This window comes from Eurosta solidaginis, chromosome 3, assembly GCF_040869045.1.
Source record: "Eurosta solidaginis isolate ZX-2024a chromosome 3, ASM4086904v1, whole genome shotgun sequence".
Classification (NCBI taxonomy): Eukaryota; Metazoa; Arthropoda; class Insecta; order Diptera; family Tephritidae; genus Eurosta; species Eurosta solidaginis.
In genome coordinates this window covers 145,422,065-145,444,946 of record NC_090321.1, presented here as the reverse complement: position 1 = coordinate 145,444,946, position 22,882 = coordinate 145,422,065, and the positions used below count along the sequence as shown (strand labels likewise).

The 22,882-nt window shown below is 41.0% G+C and overlaps 1 protein-coding gene across 25 annotated transcripts in view; it reads right to left on the bottom strand.

Moving 5' to 3' along the window:
- ap (apterous) overlaps positions 1-22,882 on the bottom strand; it is a 487,556-nt gene that overhangs the window by 374,769 nt on the left and 89,905 nt on the right. For 24 of the 25 annotated variants that reach the window (XM_067773179.1, XM_067773192.1, XM_067773171.1 and 21 more), the window contains 2 exons: positions 16,234-16,436; positions 15,527-15,746 (listed from right to left, as the gene is read on the bottom strand). The exons of the other annotated variant lie outside the window; for it this stretch is intronic. In XM_067773179.1, coding sequence (XP_067629280.1) covers positions 15,527-15,746; positions 16,234-16,436 — 423 coding nt within the window. The remainder of the gene's footprint in view (positions 1-15,526; positions 15,747-16,233; positions 16,437-22,882) is intronic. 25 annotated transcript variants of the gene reach the window in all.

Below are 22,882 nucleotides of genomic sequence, written 5' to 3'. Positions count from 1 at the left end.
GACGGACTCCTTGTGAATCTGATAAGGCAGAAAATTTTTTTTCTGAGAAACATTTCATGGCAGAAACACAATAGAAAGGTTTGCCAAGCCACCAAATCAATTTGATGTATTGTTCACTCGCTTTCAAAAAAGGAAGATAAATATACTCCGAAAATATAATTTTTACTCCGGCGTCGTCGTTTATTCAGGTAACAGTTTTAAATACTCCGAACACTGGTAGCGAAATATGAGAGAACTATAATATATCAAAATATTTCAAAAGCGCTACGTCATCAAACTTTTTTTCAAATTCTATTACAAATACAACAACTCCGGAATGCTAGATCTTGGCTCATTTGTTTATGATTGAATACAAAAACGAAAACGTTTAAACAGCAATATATCGGCACTCTGATATTTGGGACTGTACCTAGCCTTTTGTAGCAATATAGGAGTATTACATATATAATTTTAAAAATCTAGTTAATAGAGAAAATATCAGTAGTCAGCTAAGCATACGTTTTGAAATATGATCGACGCCGACGAAATTTCATCTGCCTTAAAATATTTTTTTATCAATGAATGACATTGAATTGGAAGTTACCATACTCGATATATTGTAGTGATCTGCAGACCTCTCTAAATATCTAATAGCTCGTTCTAAATTTCACCGTCTTAATCAGCTTTGTTATAAAAATTACTTGAGTTGTTGTAAAGCCCAATTTTTTAGAAATCCAAAAAAGTTTTACAGTTTCGTAAATTCAAAGCGGAAAACTTCTGGGTATCCTTCCTCATTAACCTTTGGAGGTAAAAAAGCTTGCACTGATGACGACGTTGCTGAACTATTTTCTGAGTTCTTTAAGTCCACGTATTCATCCAGTAGTTTTCATTCCGGTCAATATCCCTATCGCTTAGATAGCTCGAATTACATTAGGAATCCTGCTATTGATGGTAAAATTGTTCTTCAGAGTTTTAAATCTTTGAAGCCCACCTTTTCTCCGGGACCGGACGGTGTTCCTAGTTGCGTGCTTAGGTACTGCGCCGAAAACATGTGTGAGCCTATTTTAAAATTATTTGAGCTATTTCTGGGATCTGCGTCATTCCCGGCACTTTGGAAACAGTCTTTTATTATACCCCTGCATAAAAAAGGTAGTAGGTCAAAAGTTGAAAACTACAGGGTTATTGCTAAACTTTCAGTCAACTCCAATATCAGTGTTCTAGTCTTTTGTCTCCATGCCAACACGGTTTTATTCGTCAAAGGTCAACCACTACAAATTTGCTTGTATTCACCTCTATAGTTATAGACGGATTTTTAGCGAACAAGCAAACGGATGTCATCTACGCGGACTTCAGCAAAGCATTTGATACCGTCAACCATGAGTTGCATATTCATAAGCTTGATTTACTGGGCTTACCGTTTCACCTATTAATGTTTCTAACCGGACCCAAAAAGTTCTGTTTAAGTGCAATCTGTCGGAATAGTTCGGAGTTTCCTCCGGCGTATCCCAGGGAAGTCATCTAGGCCCTTTGCTCTTTGCCCTTTTCATTAATGACTTGCCACAGACAATATTATATTCCCATACTATAATGTATGCGGATGATGTAAAACTTTGCTACACTTACTGTCCTTCCGATTTGAGTTCCTTGGATCTTCTTCAGGCCGACTTGGACTCGTTCCAATGTTGGTGCACAACAAATTTACTAGCGTTAAATTGCTCCAAATGTAAGCATATGACATTTCACCGAGTGAAGCCAGCATTGAAATCTTATGTAATAGATGGTACGCCTTTGGAGCGTATATCTATTGCAAATGATCTAGGTGTCCTTTTTGATCCGAAATTGAATTTTAACATGCATATTTCATCTATAGCCAACATAGCGTTGGGTTTACTTGGATTTGTTAAAAGATGGGCTAAAGAGTTCGATGATCCGTACCTCACTAAGGTTCTTTACACATCGCTGGTTCGTCCAATACTCGAGTATTTGCTCATGCGTTTGGTCCCCTGTTTCTCAAAAGCATATAAAGCGTCTTGAGTCAGTTCAAAAGCAATTTTTGATATTTGCGTTGCGCGGCCTTAATTGGGAATCAAGTCTCCACCTTCCTCCATACAGAAGTAGACTTCTTCTTATTAACTTACCCACTCTGGAAAATCGGAAATTATTGGAGAAATTGATTCTGCGGACCTTCTCAACCGCTTGTTTTTTGCGGTTCCCCCTAGAGTATCCAGACACTACGTTCCTTTCTATTTACCCCTTTGTCGACGAAACTTTGCTAAAAATAATCTTCTTCTTATCTGGTGCGCGCACTACAATGACTTGTATAGCTGTATCAGTCTTGAATGTACTTTTGCCACTATACATAATGCAATACTTGCTATCTAATTTAAGATATACAAGCTAATTTAATTTGCCGGCATTTTATTTCTTCCATAAAAAAACAGGAACTATCTCGTTTAAGGATGGAGGAACATTTATCAACATGTATCATTAGGAAGGAACAAGACAGTACTGTGTTGATTGGAATCTGGTGCATTCCAACAACGTAAAAAACATGCTTTTTCTTGAATCACTGACCGGAATCGTATGCATTCCGGCAGTATAATCTTATGGGTCAGGCATCGAGCTGATTGGAATCCGGTGCGTTCCAACAACACAGGTCATGTTACTTTTTTATGCCTTGTGATGGCGTATCCTCATTACACTACTCTTAGCACTGCCGGATTCCCATGACATACTGATTGGAATCTTGTTGCATTCCAACAGGAAGATTGGAATCCACTGCATTCCGATATCATGCTGAGCAGAATCTGATGCATTCCGCCAGTATAAGATTTCGGTATAAGATCTTATTTCTGTTCATATTTCTTATTATTATTATATTCTGAAATTAAAGAGTAATGTTCATTAATATATCTTTGTTTGTAATATAACATTGTTGAAATCTCGATATATCTTAAATTTTATCTTTTGAGTTGTATATTTATATATCTTTTATATTATGCAGTCGACCATAGTTTGTCGTCGACTTTAAATAATAAATAAATAAATAAATAATAATAAATAATATCTTAACTTTTGGTGCTGTGGGAATTTGCGATTTATCCACCACCTCAAACCGCGCGTTCGTGCCTTGCCTTTGGAGGTTTGGAACCACTTCCTCCAGCCACCGCAAGCTCGCGATGTTGTCGCACGCTATCATTTTCACACCATTATACGAAGCTTCTTCCTCCTCGTACCGGTTGCATTACCGAGGGTTTCTCCCAGCAAACCTTTTGAACTGCCTTTGACCTACTTCTCCCGCCTCATGAGCCCCTTTCCAAGTGCTCGATCTCCACTTCTGTTGGGTCGACCACTGCTCCCGGGCGTTGGACAATTCTTAGTGCTGCACGGTACTGCGAGAGAGCTCTCTTACATTCTCTGCTCCACTCTACTACTCTCTTTCATTTGTATGCTTTTCCAACACGGAGTTCATTGAATCGGCACTACTCTCGCTCCCCGAGTCCGACGCATCGCTTAATACGTTTTTGTAGTCCTTGGTTTGCGACTCAGTCCTCCCCTTATAATCGTCCTTATTACAATTAGGTAATGAGTCGTTCATCTTGGTCGTACGACCACCTGCCCGACAAGGTGGGCTCAGAGGTCCAGTATACGGGGAAAGAACTGTCCGCCACAGCAGCGCGCCTTACTGCGTTGAGGCCACCAATACTTCCAGAGGTGGCCCGATATCGGGAAGGTTTCGTTCGAATACAGCCAAATTTATCCCTGGCTGCAAATCGTCCGACATCCCGACGCCCTCCTATGAGGCGCTATGAAGTTCGGCTAAGCCCTCTTACCAACGACAAGGTGCCTACCGTTGTGAGGGAGTAAACGGGGAGTTCTTCAAGTTCTCCAATGCCCAGGCACAAACGCACAGTTTGAGTTGATGGCTGATTCACACGATACTAAAAGATAATGTAGGGGTTCGATTTGTGGTGAAGTCGGAAAACGCGTTGAACTTGTCACCTAGACTTACGGTGGAGTAGTTAACTTTCGAACCTAACAAGAAGGCGGAGGATAGATTGAATTTGAGAAAACTTTGTGGTGCATCAACGTCTCAGAAAAAACTCAAAAGAACAACAACCATAATAAGCATGGGAGGTAAAAAAGTGCTGCAAGTCTCGCAGGTAAATATGAAACAAAGTAAAGTGGCTTGGGCCGCATTCCTCCTGATTTTTGAGGAGAGTTCGTTCGATGTGCTGCAAGAGCCATAGCTCTCATCTGGAGTAAATTGAAATCGGTGCGTGCGAATGGTGGTAACCAAAGATGACTTGATACGAAACACTCTCATTCTTTTCGCTCTCATGAGGGATTTATCTGAAATTTGTTCTGGCAGCAATCACAGATAAGTTCCTCGCGCCAGCTGAAGCGGGTGCCAGAACAAAAAATATGCCAGCTAAAACGAAAAACGGGAGAAAAATTTCGGTAAACTTTGGTTGACCTACAACTGTGGAAATGCGTTAAAAAATTATGGGGAAAAAAATAAAAATACATGTTTTAGTGTAAATATTATTGGTTCGAAGGCCGAGGGTGAATATTATTTCCCATTCAAAAGTTATCACTAAAACAGGTTTTGTAAATATTGTAACGAATTTAATGCAATTCCTCTTATTTGCAACCTTCTGCTAACGTTCGAATCACGAAAACGTTGAATAAATAACTCCAATATTCAATAATGCAAAATGGTATTTATTAGACTATTTTCACAATAACACTTCTTCTTCTCAACAGATAGCGTGCTTAAATCAAACTGATTCGTCGTGCCTCAGCTGGTGCTGCTTTTATACTCTTTGTTTTCTTCGTTGACATATGTCTGGGCGTTTCTATTTCTAGAATTTTCTACTTGTTTACCAGCTATAAAATTACCAGCTATAACTACAGATGCAAGTTATAGCTTCTCGTATGCGCGTGTATATGTGAGTGATATTTCCACCGATGATTGCCTAGTTTTGGGATAAGATATATGCATATGATTGTGCATACAAGTGTATGCTTCCTGTTTGTTGTTGTGGCTTTATTTACTTACTATCAGATTAGTGATGTGAATATCACTAAGTGTCACTAATATTCGTCACACTGCCCTCAACCTAAGTCTGATCGTCCCGATCAGACAAATCTTTCGATCTAACCGCTGCTAGGCTCTCCAAATGAACCACCCTTCTATTTCGTGGTTTCCCAATTGTTTGTATGCGGTAGATGACATCACTGATCCTCTTCACAACTCTGCACGGGCCTTCCCAACTGCACCAAAATTTGGATGGAACACCTTTCTGCCAGTGAGGGTTGTATAACAGTACCAAATTTCCATCCAAGAAACCTTCCGAATTGTTGTTCCTGTCAAACGTGTGTTTCATCTCACTACTCATTACCCTGGTTCGTTCCCTCACACTCTGTTGTTTGGCCAATGAACTACTTCGTAGAGCTTGCGCTTGGCGGATTGGCTTTGCATAATCAGTATCGTTCCGACGCTTCAAGTAGTGTGCCCTGGCTTGAAACTACCCTTGCATTCTTTCTGCGAAATTCTTTCCTTCGTTTTAGTGCGTCCATTAGGTTTTGTCAATGCCAGTGTTTTTCTCGCGGGTACCTTCGGTTTTGATTTGTTTGGCCCATTCGTTCCACCAACTTTTGCCCGATTTACTTTCTTTGACTCTTGTGGTCTCTGTTGAATCTCCTCCACCAGCACTAGCTTACTGATGAACCCTTTCTCAAAACTGAAGTTAGGTGGCTTATCCTTGTTCTTATACCGCATAATCCTTCTCTGCATATCGATCCTGATGTCATGGTCAACTAAGAAGTCCACTGCCAATATGACTTCATCAACGATCTCCGCCACAATGAACTTGTGTAGAACCGTGACCTTTCCAATTAAGACTTCACATATCACTTCTCCCTGGACATGGTTATACACGCCAGTGACCGTACGCAGCCTTGCTCCAGGTAATGGCTTTACTCTCCTGTTGATCAAATCAGATCGGATTAAGGAATGAGATTATCTACAGTCAGTACACGCTCCTTGCCATCCACATTCCCTCTGACGGTAAGACTGCTTGATTTCCTTCCAATCTGCGACACAGATATCACAAGACATTCAATAGGTGGGGCAAGTTTTCGATCTTTACATCTGACTCGCTCGTGCTCATCCCCTCCAGCTTTGTTTTTAAGACCACCCATGCTGTTGAAAACACTAGGATCAAGATCGCAATGATGTGCAATGTGACGGGGCTTCCCGCATTGGAAGCATTTGATAACTCTTTCACTCCGCTTTTGCGATCATTTCAGCGCCTCCAATATTGTGTTCACCCAGTCTGGCCTTTCTATCTCCACACGGCGTGGTTTGAAAACTGGCTTACATAGAAGCGACGCTGTTTCCTGAATCAGAGCATGCGATACCGGTTTTGCGAATGTAGGTTTTGCGGTTTGCGTATGTAGCTGGCTTTGTTTCGACGTGACGTATGCCATCTATAAAGCTCTGAATCTTTACCCTTTCAGTGTATTCCACGAGTGCGCACGCATTTGCCAGCCTTTCAACATCCGAAGCAAACTCCTGTAATGGCTCATTTGGTTTTTGGTACCGGTTTTGCAACTCATTTTAGTATATCTGTTTTCTATGCTCGCTTCCATAACGTCTCTCCACAGCGGCCATCAATGCTTCATAGTTGTTCCGCTCTCGTTCGGGAATCGTCTGTAGGATTTCGGCTGCTGGCCCCTTCAATGCTACGAATAGAGCTGCAACTTTATCATCAGCATTCCAGTTGTTTACTGATGCGGTCTTCTCAAACTGTAGCTTAAAGACCTAGAAAGGAACAGAACCGTCAAAGGATGGTGATTTTACCTTTAGATTACTCGCTTAAACTGCTGGCCGATTTAGTTGCAACTGCTTTTTACTGAAATTGAGCGATTTTTGCATCCTTGTTGTATATAATCTTCGGAATTTATTCAACAATTCCTCTTTTGACACCAATTGTTACGTATTTAGTGCAATTTCTCTTATTTGCAACCTCCTGCTAACGTTCGAATCACTAAACTGTTGAATAAATAACTACAATGCTCAATAATGCAAAATGGCATTTATTAAAGTACTTCGCAATAACACTTATACTTCGCAACTGATGGCTTGCTTAAGTCAAACTGATTGTCGTGCCTCAGCTGTTGCTGCTTTTATACTCTTTGGTTGGGGGTTAAGATACTTGGCTTGGATATCATACGTGGTTCCAGGCTCTGGATCAGGGACTGGTATCAGTCTTAGACCGGCCATAGTGACGAATTGTCACACGTGATTGGTTGTCACATCCTGCACGAGGTGCCCCTGCTTCTACTGATAATGGCGGATCTAGAGAGGACAACTCGATAAAACCCGCACCCCTGAGTCATTGTGCCGAGCTCAGGGGAGGGAGGACCCTGTTAATGGTCAAGATCGGTACTCAACGGTGACGAACCGGATTGTTAGGGACTTGATTTTGACTATGGATAGGAATTGATGACTTTGGGCTGGTAGGTGCAGTATTCTGCCACCTTAGTAGGTCGGGGTGAAACCCTATCGAAATGGCTGGTAGGCTAATGCTGCACCTGCCCACGTCCCGTTAAAACCGTGGCGGGCCTCAAGGTACGTTCCGGCTCCGTCGCCGTTAAGTTGGTGGTGTAGGTGCGGTTGAAGATTTTCCCGCTTTGCGTCCGGTCTGGCTCTGAACGCATTACTCATAAGGTAATGCGTCAACCCTCGCGTGGCCTCCCTGCGCAGCATAGATAACCACGGGACCGTTGAAGGGCGACTACACAATCGGCTCCGGATAGCGGCCTTGAGGGGGGACTTCTTAGAATGGACACGAAGACGAATAAAAAGGAGGGTAGGAGTGACGGCGAAAGTCGTCATGGTGCGAGGGACGCGACAGGTGCGGAGAGTGCTCCGAAGCAGGTCGCCGCCAGCCGGGAAAGCTCCCGGCGGGTCAAAAGGGCTGATCAGACGGATCAGCGCAGGGGTTTGGTTTCAAACCCCGTAGGTACGGGTAGTTCGGGTAGTGGAGGGGTGTCGAAACCGACACCCAATGTAGGCCCATATGGGGGCTGTGACAGGGAAAGGCAGAGGTCCGGCGAATGCGACGGACCAGCCCAGTACTAGTAAGGAAGCCCTGTCGCGAGGAGCTTTCCCAACGGGAGCCCTGGGGTCGAAGCCTGCCGGGAAAGGTAGGCGATCGACGCCTCGTAGGAAAGCTCTGGGTGATCGGCGCCTAGCTGAGAAGATCTTGGAGCGCTACGGCGGAAGGGATGCAGCTCAGATGTCTGAGAAGCATTCCCGGACGCTGGAGTGGGCCAGGAGCGTCGTAGCTTGCGACGACCACACAACGGTGTCGAACGATGCGGGTGAGCAGCAGGGTTTGGGGGCTATGAAGCGGCAAACGTCGGATGAGCGGAATGCTTCAACGACAAACAGGGCCCGAGGAGGTGGGGACGCAATTTCGTTTAGCGAAATCGCTAAACGTGCAGGCTCCATCACCCTCGGGGTCCTGGATAGGAGTAGGGAGGATGGTGCCATCTCCCGAGAGGAGTGGCCGTGGGTCGCCAGCGCCATATCAGCGGCCTATATGACCGCTGTTATGGAGAGCCCAGGTACGCGGCCATGCTTCGAATACTCAGGGTGGTATCATGGTTTTAGACTGATTACTTGTGCTGACGAGCGGTCGGCCTGTATCTTTAAGAAAATAATTTCTTTGGTAGGGGTGGTCTGGAGGGGGGCCAGACTCGAGGCCGTGGAACGGAGGGATCTCCCCCTTCGACCGAGGGCTCGGGTGTGGTTGCCTGCCGGGCCATCTCAGCCGGAGAAAATACTCGAATTAATGCGTTACTGCAACCCGAACCTTCCGACGCATAACTGGAGGGTCCTCAGAGTAGAGGAGGCTGATGGGCCACGTCGGCAAGTGCTGATTCTGCTAAACGCAGAGTCCACCGGTCCTCTCTCTGACACGAGGGGGGTTATCTCCTATGGCCTCGAGCGTGTGGTTCTCAAAATCTACCACGCCGATTCCAGGGGAGATGGTTCCTCTCCCACAGAGACTGTTCGGGAGGTGGAGGCGTCCGCAGGGGAGCCAGCACCCATGGTTGTGGATGCTGACTCCGCTAATTTGGACAGCGAAAGCACTGTTGACGTCCCGTCAATAGCGGGATCTGTCATCAGTGCTAGTCGTCTGGCTGATAGGGCCGAGGAGGAGCTCCTGGCCTCCGAGGGCGAATCATCGATGGCGGGATCCGTCATCAGTGTAAGTCGTCTGTTGAGGGAGGAGGAGGATCTCCTAGTCTCCGAGGGCGAAGCCGCCAAGGATGGGGTGCAGAAGAAGAAGAGTGGTGTTGATGGAAATCCGTCAAATCAATCTTCAGCATTCTAAGGCGGCTTCCGCAAACTTGTTGCTCTGTCTTGAGAAAGGCGGAGTGGATATTGTCCTTGTCTAGGAGCCGTGGCTGAGTAGTAACGGCGGAAAGATTTCTGGATTAAGGACGGGAAAATTCAACACCTTGGTGCATGGGGAGGCAGGTAGGCCTAGATCCTGTGTGCTTATTAAAAAGGAATTTAAAGCTTTTATTCTCTCTAATTTCAGCAATGCTGACGTAACCACGGTCTGCCTCGAGCGAGGCAGTAACGAATTGTGGGTGGTCTCAGCGTATATGCCCCATGGGGACGTAACGGGACCACCGCCTGTGATACTGGGCGAAATCACCGCTGAAGCAAGGCGGAGAGGTGTTGGCGTAATCATAGGTGCCGATGCTAATGCACACCATAGCATATGGGGGAGCTCGGATACGAACACCAGAGGTGAGTCTTTATTTACTTTTATTGTAGATGAGGGACTTTGTATATGTAATAGGGGGAATGCCCCGACTTTTATTACTGCGGTAAGGGAGGAGGTCCTGGACCTCACCCTGGTTAGCAGAGAACTGGAAGATCGGATATCTGGATGGAGGGTTCTCAACGAGCACTCTTTCTCTGATCACCGATATATTCAGTTCTCGGTGAATGAAGAACGTCCCGGTAAAATATCTTTTAGGAACCCTAAAAGTACCAACTGGGACTTGTATTCTAGGAAGTTGGGAGAGCTATTGCCTGAGGCGCCTATCGTTGGTTCGGACCTGTCCGAATCTGAAATAGACGGTCTGGTGGAAAACTTCACCTTGGCAAGCAATAGCGCCTTTCAACAGTCCTGCCCACTGAAAACTTACAGGGGGAAGGGCAAGCCGCCCTGGTGGTCTGATTCCCTTGACGACCTAAGAGCGTCCAGTAGGCGGCTCTTTAATAGAGCCAGGAGGAGTAAGCTACCCTCGGACTGGGAGCTCTATAAGGTGAGTCTGGGGATTTATAAATATGAAATAAGGTTAGCCAAGCGAGATTCATGGCGAAGCTTCTGCGAAAACGTAGAGGGCTGCAATAAATCCGCGAGGCTTAGAAAAATACTCTCTAGGAATCCCGCCCCTCGGGGGTATCTGAGAGATGATGGTGGGGACTGGTCGATGAGTAGCGAGGAGTCCCTGAGACTTTTACTGGACAATCATTTTCCCGATGTCCCAGTTGCGCAGGGATCTTCGCTTGCGTGGTCGGCGGTTGCTGGCCATGCAGAAATGCCTGCCATCCCACTACGGGAAAGTCAAATATCCTGGGCTATAAATTCGTTCAAGCCCTATAAGTCACCCGGTCCGGATGGCATCATTCCTGCGCAACTTCAAAGGTCTTTAGGGATTTCCTGCCGCTGGTTGGCCATCATCTACACTAACTGCCTCAGGCTTAACTATATCCCTAAGTCGTGGCACACGGTTAGGGTCATCTTCATTCCGAAGGCCGGCAGGGGCTCTCATGTGTCACCTAAGGATTTCAGGCCAATCAGTCTCTCGTCGTTTCTTCTTAAGACGTTTGAGCGGCTGATTGACCTGTACCTACGAGAAAGGATACCTAGGGGGTTACTGTCGGCTTCACAGCATGCGTACTGCAAAGGCAGATCGACGGAAACGGCTCTCCATTCGATTGTAAAGCAAATAGAGGGGTCTCTAGAACATAAAGAGTATGCTCTGGGTGCCTTTCTAGACATCGAGGGGGCTTTTAACAATGTTCTACCGGGGGCAATCGAAAGAGCTCTGGTGGGTTTAGGAGTCGAAGCGGCTCTGGTTGAATTTATTAGCAAACTTCTATGCGGCAGAATTGTCGCAGCGGAGTGGGGAGGAGCCATAATAAGGAGGAAGGTGTGCAGGGGCACGCCACAGGGAGGTGTCCTATCTCCTCTGCTCTGGGTTGTGGTAGTCAACGAGCTTCTTGTGGAGCTGGAAGCCAATGGCTGTCGGGTGGTTGCCTATGCAGATGACCTCGCTATCCTAGTCAGGGGCAAATTTCTGGGCACCCTGCGCGATGTTCTGCAGGGATACCTGGATACTGTGGCTAGGTGGGCTGAATCATGTGGAGTGGCGGTCAACCCGGGAAAAACAGAATTGGTTCTTTTTACAAGGAGATATAAGATACCCGACTTCAGAACTCCTTCGATTGGAGGGGTACCGTTGGTACTTACTGACAGGGTTAAGTATTTGGGAATTATTCTGGACAAGAAGCTGTCCTGGAGGCCCAATGTGGAAGATAGGGCCAGGAAGGCCGCGGTTGCCTTGTACTGCTGCAGGGGGGCTATCGGAAAGAGATGGGGGCTCTCGCCAGGAGTAGTACACTGGCTTTATGAGATGGTGGTCAAGCCGATTCTGCTATATGGGGTGCTGGTCTGGTGGAAAGCACTGGACACGGCGAGCACCTCCAAAATGCTAGTGTCAGTGCAACGGACGGCGCTTATCGGTATCAGTGGCGCTATGAGAACAACACCTACCTTGGCACTGAATGTCATGCGGAATATACATCCAGTAGATATTGCGGGAAAGGCAGCCGCGGCCCGGTCGTTGGTCAGGCTTCGTGATATGGGTTATATGCTTTCTGATTTCGGACACTCTAGCCTTCTTACTAGTTTCGACTTTATCCCGGACAGGACGGACTATTGCATGCCGGTGGCCGCTCCCTATACAACCTTCACCCCAGTCATTTCCCCGAGGGAGGAGTGGAGAAGAGGAATTATCTGGGGCATGGGACCGGTTAACTTGTTCACGGATGGGTCGAAGTTGGACGGAAAGGTTGGCGGGGGTGTCTTTTGTCAAGAGCTAAATGTAAGCCGCAAGTTTAAGTTGGCTGATCACTGCAGTGTATTCCAAGCGGAAGTTGCTGCGATTAAGGATGCGGTGGATGAAATGCTATCCAGCGCTACTACGGTTAGGGAATTTAACATCTACTCTGATAGCCAAGCGGCTATAAAGGCCTTGAGCTCAACTACAGTGCGATCGAGGGTGGTCTGGGAAAGCCTGACCACACTTGCGATTGCATCGAATTATTTTACAATTAAGATTATCTGGGTCCCGGGCCATATTGATATTCCGGGTAACTGTCAAGCGGATCTCTTAGCCCGAATCGGTACAACTGAACCGGATGAAGATGGCTGTAGGGATTTCGGGATTCCGCTAGCCACCTGTGGATTGCTCTTCCATAGCTGGGCCTCGAGTCAGCTCAGCAAACGTTGGGCGGACACTACGTCTTGTTGGATATCAAGATCTTTCTGGCCGAAAGTGGATGGCAGGAGGTCTGCTGAAATAATTGGGTTCACTAAGGCTCACCTATCAATGGTCATTGGGGTTTTGACAGGGCACTGTCACATGGGTATCCATGCGGTACGTCTCAATATATTGGAAACTCCATCCTGCTGCAGCTGTATGGAGGATGATGAGGTGGAATCACCAAATCACTTTATGCTTGACTGCCCAGCTTTTGCCAGAACTAGGCGAAAGTATTTCGGTCGTGACTCACTTGGATCTCCCGAGGAGCTATCCAAGGTTGAGATCGGGATCATTCGGAACTTTATGGTTGCTACCCAACGATTCTCTAAGTAGTTATATCTACGTCACCGTTAGTTTAGTTTATTATATGTGGTATCACAACGGACCGTCATGTTGTCCAAGTGAGCTTCCTCTATCAGGGAAGCTACCACCCAACCTAACCTAACCTATACTCTTTGGTTTCCTCGTTGAGATATTTCTAGGCTTTTCTATTTCTAGAACTCGCTACTTGTTTACCAGCTATAAAATTACCAGCTACATATAACTACAGATGCACGTTATAGCTTCTCGTATGCGCGTGTATATGTGAGTGATATTTCCACCGATGCTGCTTTTGGGAGCATCTCAGATAAGATATATACATGTGTTTGTGCGCTTATCTCCGCTGCTTGTATGGACATATGTGTAGACATAATGATTAATTTGTTTACGTACATACAAGTGTCTGCTTGCTTTATTAGTGATGTGAGTATCACTTAGTGTCACTAATATTCTTCACAATATGAAGTACCGATGCAACCAGTCCATTTTGATCACAGAACCTGGACCGTCAGACATGTAATATAAGCCCTATCCACTTAATAAAGTTAACTATTATATCCTAGGTGCGATTTACTCAAATTTCAAAAGAATATTCGGTTTTCACTGTGAGTTAAATGCGTTACAACATTTGACTAATTAATTTAATCAAAATGTAAATTTTACTTAGATTTGTTTATAATTAACTCTAACTAGTCGTTTTATTGTAAAAGAAGTTTACAGAAATGAATATTTTTCTACTATCATTTTATTAAATGATTGAAACTATAAAATCGCCGAAATGTATGTCAAAAATCCCCGTATTCAGATCTATTCATTTTTCTTTGGAGTGGCATCATTGACAAAAATGTACATTTTGACAGCGCTCTCTCGAAACAAAGAGTCGCAAATCCCATAATCGAATGAGCCAAGATCCCGCATTCCGGAATTGTTGTATTTGTAATCGAATTTGAAAAAAAAAGTTTGATGACGTAGCGCTTTTGAAATTTTTCGATTTTTCGCTACCAGTGTTCGGAGTATTTAAAACTGTTACCTGAGTAAACGACTATGCCGGAGTAAAAATTAAATTTTCGGAGTATATTTTTTCTTAATTTTTGAAAGCGGACGAGCAACTAACATTAAATTGATTTGGTGGCTTGGAAAACCTTTCCGTTGTGTTTTGCCATGAAATGTTTCTCAGCAAAAAAGTTATCTGCCTTATCAGATGTACATGGAGCCGGCCTAAAACGTGTAGGATGAAAAATTAATGCTCCCATTAACACACCACATTCTATCTCCCCGGATATTTATCGCGAAAAAATATTATTATTATTAGTTTCGGTGTACCATACATATTTCATGCTCTTTTAATGACAGAAGGTTTCAAGACCGGTGCAGATTCCTGTAGGACCGATAATGGTGACCTGGGGGTCTTGCAGTGAATTTGGACAAGACGAAGTACTGTTGACGGATATAAATTCGAGACTGTGAAGAAACTTCAAGAAGTGCTGGCAGGATTTACAGATCGCGCCCGGAAACATCTTTTGCTTACATTCTACTTCTTCTTTTCTCATTCCGTACGAAAAAAGTATAAAAACTGTGAGTAAAATGTGAACAAAAATGTCTCAAGACACAAACAATGAATTCACGGCATTTCATCTAATCTTCACTTGTAAACAATCAGCTTTTCATACGTATACAATAAAAACTTCCACCAAGAGATATTACGTAGTAATACTATTTAGTTTTCAACTCGACCCAAATAAACCTTTGGGATAAAAAATATAGTAGGAGGTAAGAGCGGAGCAAAATACTCCGATTGGAATAAAGTCTGATCACTGCGTCAGCAATAAAACATGTTACCAAAAGCGTGACGTCACGCCGAGAAAATATATTTCACAGCTAACTACGATTTCTTGCTCTCTCATTTTTTAATGCGGGATCTTTTTATTAGTTCATGCGCAAACCCATTCATCAATGCTGAACAAGCAGAGTAGCAACATCGGGTGAGGCTGTTGTTTAGTTGCCCATTTGCGAAAATATATTTTGCAAACAAACGCTTTAATGATTTCATGTTAACAATTTATTTTGTTTAAATTTTTCCTTAGACTCAAGCAATAAAGTAGTATTTACATATATGGCATATTTATGAATTACTTTTTGTATGTTAACAATGATGATTTTTCATCAACAACTAAACCACTACCAATAAGATGATTTTAGTTTTACTCAAACAGCCACAGCTTTGATTTTGGGGACCCCTGGGTTATGGGGAAATTTGTTGTTTGAACAAAGAGTATATATTTATAATATATATGTATATATAATATATATTTATATTAATATATACTCTTTGGTTTGAATTCCAATATCAGTAATTATGTATCAATATTGATTTTACCTTGATCATTTAATTAGTATAAATCTATATACATATTTGACCCGGCCTATGAAAAGGTGGCTTATGACTCAAAAAAAAAAAATTACTACTACTAAGAAACTGAAGAAATGCATTTTTTATCTTTAGCAGCTGTTTCTCGCAATTTCTTCTTTGAGTCATAAGCCACCTTTTCATAGGCCGGTTCACATAAATGTATATTACCTGTATGAAACGACCGCAACCGGCGCAATCTTCCAGATTTCGAGGCAGATTGTGTGTTTCATTGGTAGACTCAGGACTGCTTGGAGGACCGTATGGCTCTGTTTTAAAGGATATTCCCGAGGTAGTCTCATCATTAACTTCTAAACAGTGAGGACGAGTCCGGTTAATTGTGTATTTTAGCGCCGTTTCGCTGAATGCTACACGATCAGCGGTTTCATAGCTGTAGCAAAATAATGTTTTAAAAACTGGTTAAATAAACATTTTAATTCGAAATTAACTTTCTTGTTTAAAGAAATAGTATGTATGTATATATATATTTAATTATAGCTCCTGAGTGGAATATCACACAAGCTAGGCTGCCTTCTCGAAAACGTCCCCAGCGCGCCCTATGTCAAGATTTTTAAAGAGCCGCCTACGTCAGATTTTTATCACAAACGTCCCCTCTCAGAGTTATATTGTATAATGCGTAAATGTAATATATTTTGAGCTGAGTTATAGCTCTTATGAAAAAAATTCTGACTTAGGACATTCTTAAAGCGACCTTCTGAGATAGAGCGTTATGGAAAGATTCTGGAACAGGATTTTTGAAACAAACAGCCGAAATATTGTGATATTCAACTCGATTGTCGGTATGTCAATTTGTCGTATATCAAATTAAAGTGAATTTATTTGTTTTTAAATATATATGTACAAATATTAGTACGCACCTTTTAAACGGCTCACTAAACGTAGAGCTGTAAGGCTTTGTACTGTGATCGCAAAGGTCTGGACAGGAAGAGCAGGATCGATAAAGTAGCCGATTGTTATTTACACCTGCAGCACTGCCGCAATGAGTGCTCCCTTGATGTGCTACAGGTGGAGTTGGGCTTTTTTCTCTTGCACCTGGCCCAAGAAATCTTGCGCTCTGCTGCTGCAAGTGGCAAAGGTAAATTTCAATATTTAAAAATTACTGAAAAATTCAAGATCTCGGATATCCTGCATATTTGTAAAATTTATTAAAATACATAAGAACGCATTTATCTAAAAGCAGGTAATGTAAGCAATAGAAAAATGGAAGATTTCCAATTATGAAATAAGAGTTTGGTGCAGGTGTTCTGGTGGGATCTAGTATGATTAATTACAGTTCAGACCTAGAAATGAGCTGATATTTTTCGAAAGGTCTTCAGTTCGCTAAAATTGTATATCGACTCAGATTATTCATTTGGTAATTCTTTTCCAGATACTCTTACAATAAATGTAAGAAAATTTATTTTCATTAAAAATCTATATATGTATATCTTTTGAAAGCGTAATCGTTTCCCCCACAGACTTTTTGGTTTTTTCTCATATTTAATTGTGATACTTTGATTTATACGTTTTCAAACTTCACCTCCTTGATCGCTGCGAACAAAAGCAATATATGGAGCAAACTTTCAGGTAGACATTCTGGAGTTGTATAGCAGATAAGTTAGTCGACTAGTTCCTTTTACCTTAAATTACATATTTTATTAATTTAATGTAAACACATTTCGAAAAGGCATGGTTGCCTGTACCCACCTATGTATATGCATTAACTAATGAGACGAACTGCATAAAAGTATTGGCCGATTTGTGGGTCGAAAATTTGTCGGTTTGCCTTTCGTTTAAATATTTTTATTATCACATATGCCGAAAAATGTTAGACCCAGAAATTAGCCAATACCTACCTAAATTGGCCCTGGTTTTCGAAATATTCGCACTTTAAAGTCTAAAAAGTACGCTCTTCTTCTACTGTATTCAGTTAGCTTTTTCGTCACGAAAACTTTTAATTACAAAACAACATTTAAAATTTGAGAATGCATCTACTTTCCTTGAAAATCTAGTTTAATTTTTAGAAAGCTTTCTTTACCAATAGATTTTTGATTTTGCATGTAGGCGGGTTCATCAAACAATGAATGATGTACATTCGATTATGTGTAACTAATAAATAAAACATTTAATTTGAAAGGAATTGAATCGTTAATTATTGATTGTTAAAATTCCACATAGCCATGTTTACCATGTAGAGTTAATTACTTATAGTAAATATATTTTATTATATTCTGAATTTTTATTATTATCAGATAGTTTATTGATAGTCATCATTATCATAATTAATTGGCGTTTAATCGCCTAAGCGATTTTGGCCGTTTCGTAACTGTTGCGGCATAGCTGACTCTAATTGGAAGCACCATGGAAGTCAAGTCTGCCTCCAGCTGCCTCTCCTTACTCAGCGGAGGGAGGGGGAGACCCTTCCTTTGATTTCAATTATGTATGTCGATGGAAATGTTTTCTTGGCCGGAGCGTCTTAGTTGATTCGCTGCACTATCGTCATATCTGCGTAAAACTCAAACAGCTCATTATTATACTTCCTTCAATACTCGCCGTCGCTGTCATAGACATGACCATACATCTTCCGGAGAACCTTTCCTCGAACACTCCAAGCGCCGTCTTATTTTCTTTCGACACCGTCTATGATTTCGAGATATATGTACATCAGGATAGGTATCATACTTGTAGAGCGTGATTTTTGTTCGTCAAGAGGGGACTTTACTTTTCAATTGCCTAATCAGTCCAAAGTAACACTTGTTGGCAAGAATTATTTTCCGTTTGATTTCTAAGCTGACATTGTTTTTTGCATTTAATGCTGGTTCCAAAATAGACGAAATCCTTCACAGCCTATACGCCGGTTCCTTCTTGGATGACAGCCAGTATTTCGTCTTGTCCTTATTTACCGCAATACCCACTATTTTTGCCTCGTTATCTAATCACGGTGCTATTGTTAAGGCCAATATTATCAATATCATCATCATACGCCAGTAATTGAGAGCTCTTTTTATAGATTGTACCATCACAGTTAAGTTCTGCTGCAAGAATTATCTTCTTCAGCAAAGAATTCGAAGAAGAATCAGAAGCCTCGTTTAGTTTCGAATTGCTCGGAGATGTCGCTCGTATGCGATGTTTGCCAGAGCAATTTATAGCTTCTCCAACCCAATCGTCAACCTCACCTACACGTTGGCCTGAAGAGAGGGAGGGAGGAATGGGGATTCCTCGGGCCCGGGGTTTCGCAGGGGGCTCACGATTTAGAGGTACTAAGCCATTTTTTTTAATTCAGGAGAGTCTTTAGTTGTTCCATGTGCGAATTTTAAGCCGAATTTCAAAAGCAACGAATATTGATAATGATTTTTTGCCTGGGCCTTCGAACAGTGAGGAGACAATAAAAACATCAAACAAAAATGTATATTTACATGAATCCGAAATCGTAAAGTTTTCGTGGTGACACTGATGAAGGTTCATCTTCAAAAAGTCTTCCAGCAATACCACCAACTCTGTACCATGAAGAAGTCAACGAAATGGTTTCGTCGAGATCATCAAAAGTGTCCTGTTATTTTTCCACGTGATTGTCATGACGAGGCATTTCCTACCTCGTTGTTAAACAGAATCTTGCCAAATGGAGAGAAATTGGAGCATGACTGGTTAGTGTGCACGTGCACCGATCAAAGCAAGAGAATAGAGATTCCAGGTGTATGTACTCAAATCATAGACGCGAATGGAGGGTCCTAAGCCTAGCGCACAACTCACACTGAGCGGGTATTTTTGAGCTAGAGCCACAATGAAAAGATGTGGCTACTACTTTTATGCGTACAGCCCAATTACATGCCGGAACTATACAAGGTGGCAGCACGGTGACAGCTGATTTGTACTTTTTTAATATAATTTGATGCGTCAACATCCTGCGCAGTACGAATTTGGCATTAGTCCATCGATTTACAAAAACAAAATATACTGAAGTTTTAATTATGGCTGTAGGTATGTCATCGTGGTGCCACCTGGTATGGTTCCGCCATGGCCCAATATATTTATTCGTAAAGCATACATTTTCTTAAAACATTTGGAGCATGAGTTTAAGACCTGTGCCATAATCAGTTCGGTTCTCTCCATTTTGTCTCGTTTCACTTGGTGCAACATGGCAAGTACGTTCTATATTATCAATCAAGTGGCACGCACCTTGCAAACAACTTTGCGACATTAAGAAAAGAAAGAATTAGTATAAGTGTAGGTTCTATCACTCAGAAAAAACACTAACCTAAAATAAGGAAAACATTTCCAAAACACATTTTCTTTGAATTGTCGAAAATTTATATTGAATGAGTAAACATGCTTTATTATTGTTTACTAGTTTTCATTACTATTTTTTTTTTTTAACTTTTTCAATCATTTGAGTAAGGGACTATTTCGCTTCACGCCAATCACTTCTGAGTAGAGGCATGCTATTTTGTGCCTACACTCTTGAAACAAATATATATAAAACTTCCGTTTAATTCCCTAGAGGAGTTTTTGTTAATATTTTTGCATTTCTCCCAAACAAGCAGCGTTAGAGTTGTAATGAAATAATTTGGGAGCTCTCATTAATAGATATAATACTTGCCTCTTAAGTGTTAAAAAAAAACACTCAGAAAAAACACTTATCTAAAATGAGGAAAACACTTTCTAAAAAAAATGTCTTCGAATTGAAGAGTTTCTATGAAATCAGAAACAAATTATATTCTTGTATCAAACTTTTCATTAATTTGAGAGAAAATAATTCTTAAATAGTTGCAAAGGCTTTTATTTTATCCCAGTAGAATTTGATGGGGTTTGAGTAGCCCCAGGGTATACCTTTGGGAGTGAAATAAAGTTTTCATACATAAGGCGGATTTACATAAACGCTTTGGACGCATCGATTCGCCATGACAGTTTGAAAATGCCTTAAAAACTGCCGCTTTATTCGCCGGCAAAACTTATCATTGTTATCTTATGGCATTATTAATGCGTCCAAACGAGAAAACGCAATAAAAGCGTTGACGTGTTTTAGGTCTCATTTTCACTGAGGCTTTTCAGCTTGTCTTTTCACAAATGCCTATTTTGCCGTTTCTCGTTTGAATTATGAAAATCGGTCCTTTTTTCACTATACCAGCAGAATTGAATTTTAAAACGTTTATGAATAAAATAAGCTAATATCGAGCCATAACCGCAAAAAGGGCTTAACCGGCATAAACAAAATTGTTCAGTAGACGCTTTTTTGTATTTATATTGCGATTCCTTTAGATAAAACGTGAAAGTTGGAGTGTATATAAGACTATGAAATTGACGTATGCTAATGTGGGATTTTTTTGCATTTCTTTAATAATAATGGCGCATTTGTCGCTTACGCCCTTTTTGCTTTCCAAAAAAAAGACATTATTACTTGAAAGTGTCGGTTAAGCCAAAACTAAAATATTAAAAAATACACATTTGAAAACAATAAAAACAGTGGTTGGTGATGCAGATCAATGTTTTTTCAGGTTTCAAGACGGAATTCATATTTAAAGATGCAGACTGATTAACAAATATTTTAAATTTAGAATTAAACTAAGTTTTTCTAATTAAAAACTATATAACTAAGGTACAATCTATTCAGTTCACATTGCCGTCTTCTACATCAGTAACTGGTAATGTATCTGTGATAAAAGAGTTTTTTTAAGTTTAGGTACTCTCTTCGGAAAATTTTGGGAATTATATTTTTTTCACAAAGTGATTTCAAATCTTAACAATTTGACGATGAAATTCTCTGTAAGCTCCTGTATAAACTAAAGTAGAAGGTCCGTACATTCGTAGAAGTCTTTTGAATAGTGGTTTCGGGATCCTCCTACCTCGTTTCCCAACACAAGTATCTTCTTTAACTATTTCCTCTGAAGAAACGGTGTCGCTGTGTGGAACTAGTGCATTTTTATTTGAAATCTGCAACAATAGTTTGGCTATATTCATTATAATAAAATAAAAAATTGCTTAAAAACTATTCATACATTCAAAGAATATGGGTACTATCTGTTTAATAACAGGGACCCATTCTAATAGTTATTTTTTTTTTTCTAATCGAAAAAAATCGGGTCAAAAAATTGTCGTAGGAGTCCATACCTTTTTCAAGAAGAATCATGCATCCTATTTTTTCCGACTTTAAAAAAAATCCAGATATAAAAATAAAATACGGATTTTTGTTTTATAAGTCCGAAAATAGAAGTTAAATCCGGACATTTATTTTTTAAGGTCAAATAAAACGGCTCATTTGAAAGGTTTTGTTACTAATACCAGAAATTCTTCAAAAAGGACTTTTATTATAAAAGCAATAAAGGTTTGAGTCCCTGCTTAAAAATATAAAAATACATTCATTGGTTAATTCTTTGTGTTTCTACAAATAGAACAAAGCAAAAACAGTTCATAATATTAATAATTAAAATTTTATGATATTGTTTTTTGATAATTAACGAAACCAAAATTATTTTGATAATTTCGTTTTTCAATAGATTAAATGTTTTTTTTTTCGTTTGTCAGTTAACGTTAAATTTATCGAAAATCGAAACAGTAGCCGCGTTTATTACATATGTGTACATATGTATAAGTGAAGCATCTTGTCCAAACATCTTTTCACCATATGGACCCGGCCTATGAAAAGGTGGCTTATGACTCAAAAAAAATTACTACTACTAAGAAAATGAAGAAATGCATTGTTTGTCTTTAACAGCTGTTTCTCGCAATTTTTTTTTTTTGAGCCATAAGCCACCTTTTCATAGGCCGGATCACATATATTTTTTGACATTCTTGTTTTTAACACGCTTCTGTTAGCTTCACCTGTATGCATGTATGTATGTATGTACGTTTGTTTGTATTTCTCTAGGCTAGGCGCTCAAAGGAGGGTTACAAACAATTATAATACATATATTATATAGCTTAAAAAACAAAACAACACGCTTTTAAATAATATTGAACTAAAATGTTAAAAATAATTCTAAAAATAAGTTTAAAACAATAATGAACGAAAAATACTACATAGTATTATTGAGAAAAAAGCGTGGGCTCTTTGTGCCATATTTTTCGTAATTTCGATGATGACGTGGCGGTTTTCGAAATGGTACCATCGCAATATGCCAGTAAATGTTTCCTTATTTTCAGTTTATCACAATAAAACCAAAAATAATAATTGAATAACAATTATTATTTACCGGTGTTAAGCTCATTAATTCTTAAAAATTTTAGGTAAAATTGAACACACCATTAAACATATAAACATATAACTATATAAACTGAACATGAGTTTAAATTTAGTACACAATCATCTGCAGTGAAGATGAGTGGTACAATACCAATAACAAAACGCACGCCTAGTACAAATGTAAAGATAAAATGTCTCAAATTGTGCGAGAGCGTGAAAATGGGATAAAACTGAAATTAGCCAAGAAAGCAAACACAACACAATATCCCAATGGTTAGGCGATTGTGGTTTCAGCAGTTTGACCGCGGCTCAATCTACGATGAAACCTGTTGAAATAATAAACATTACGA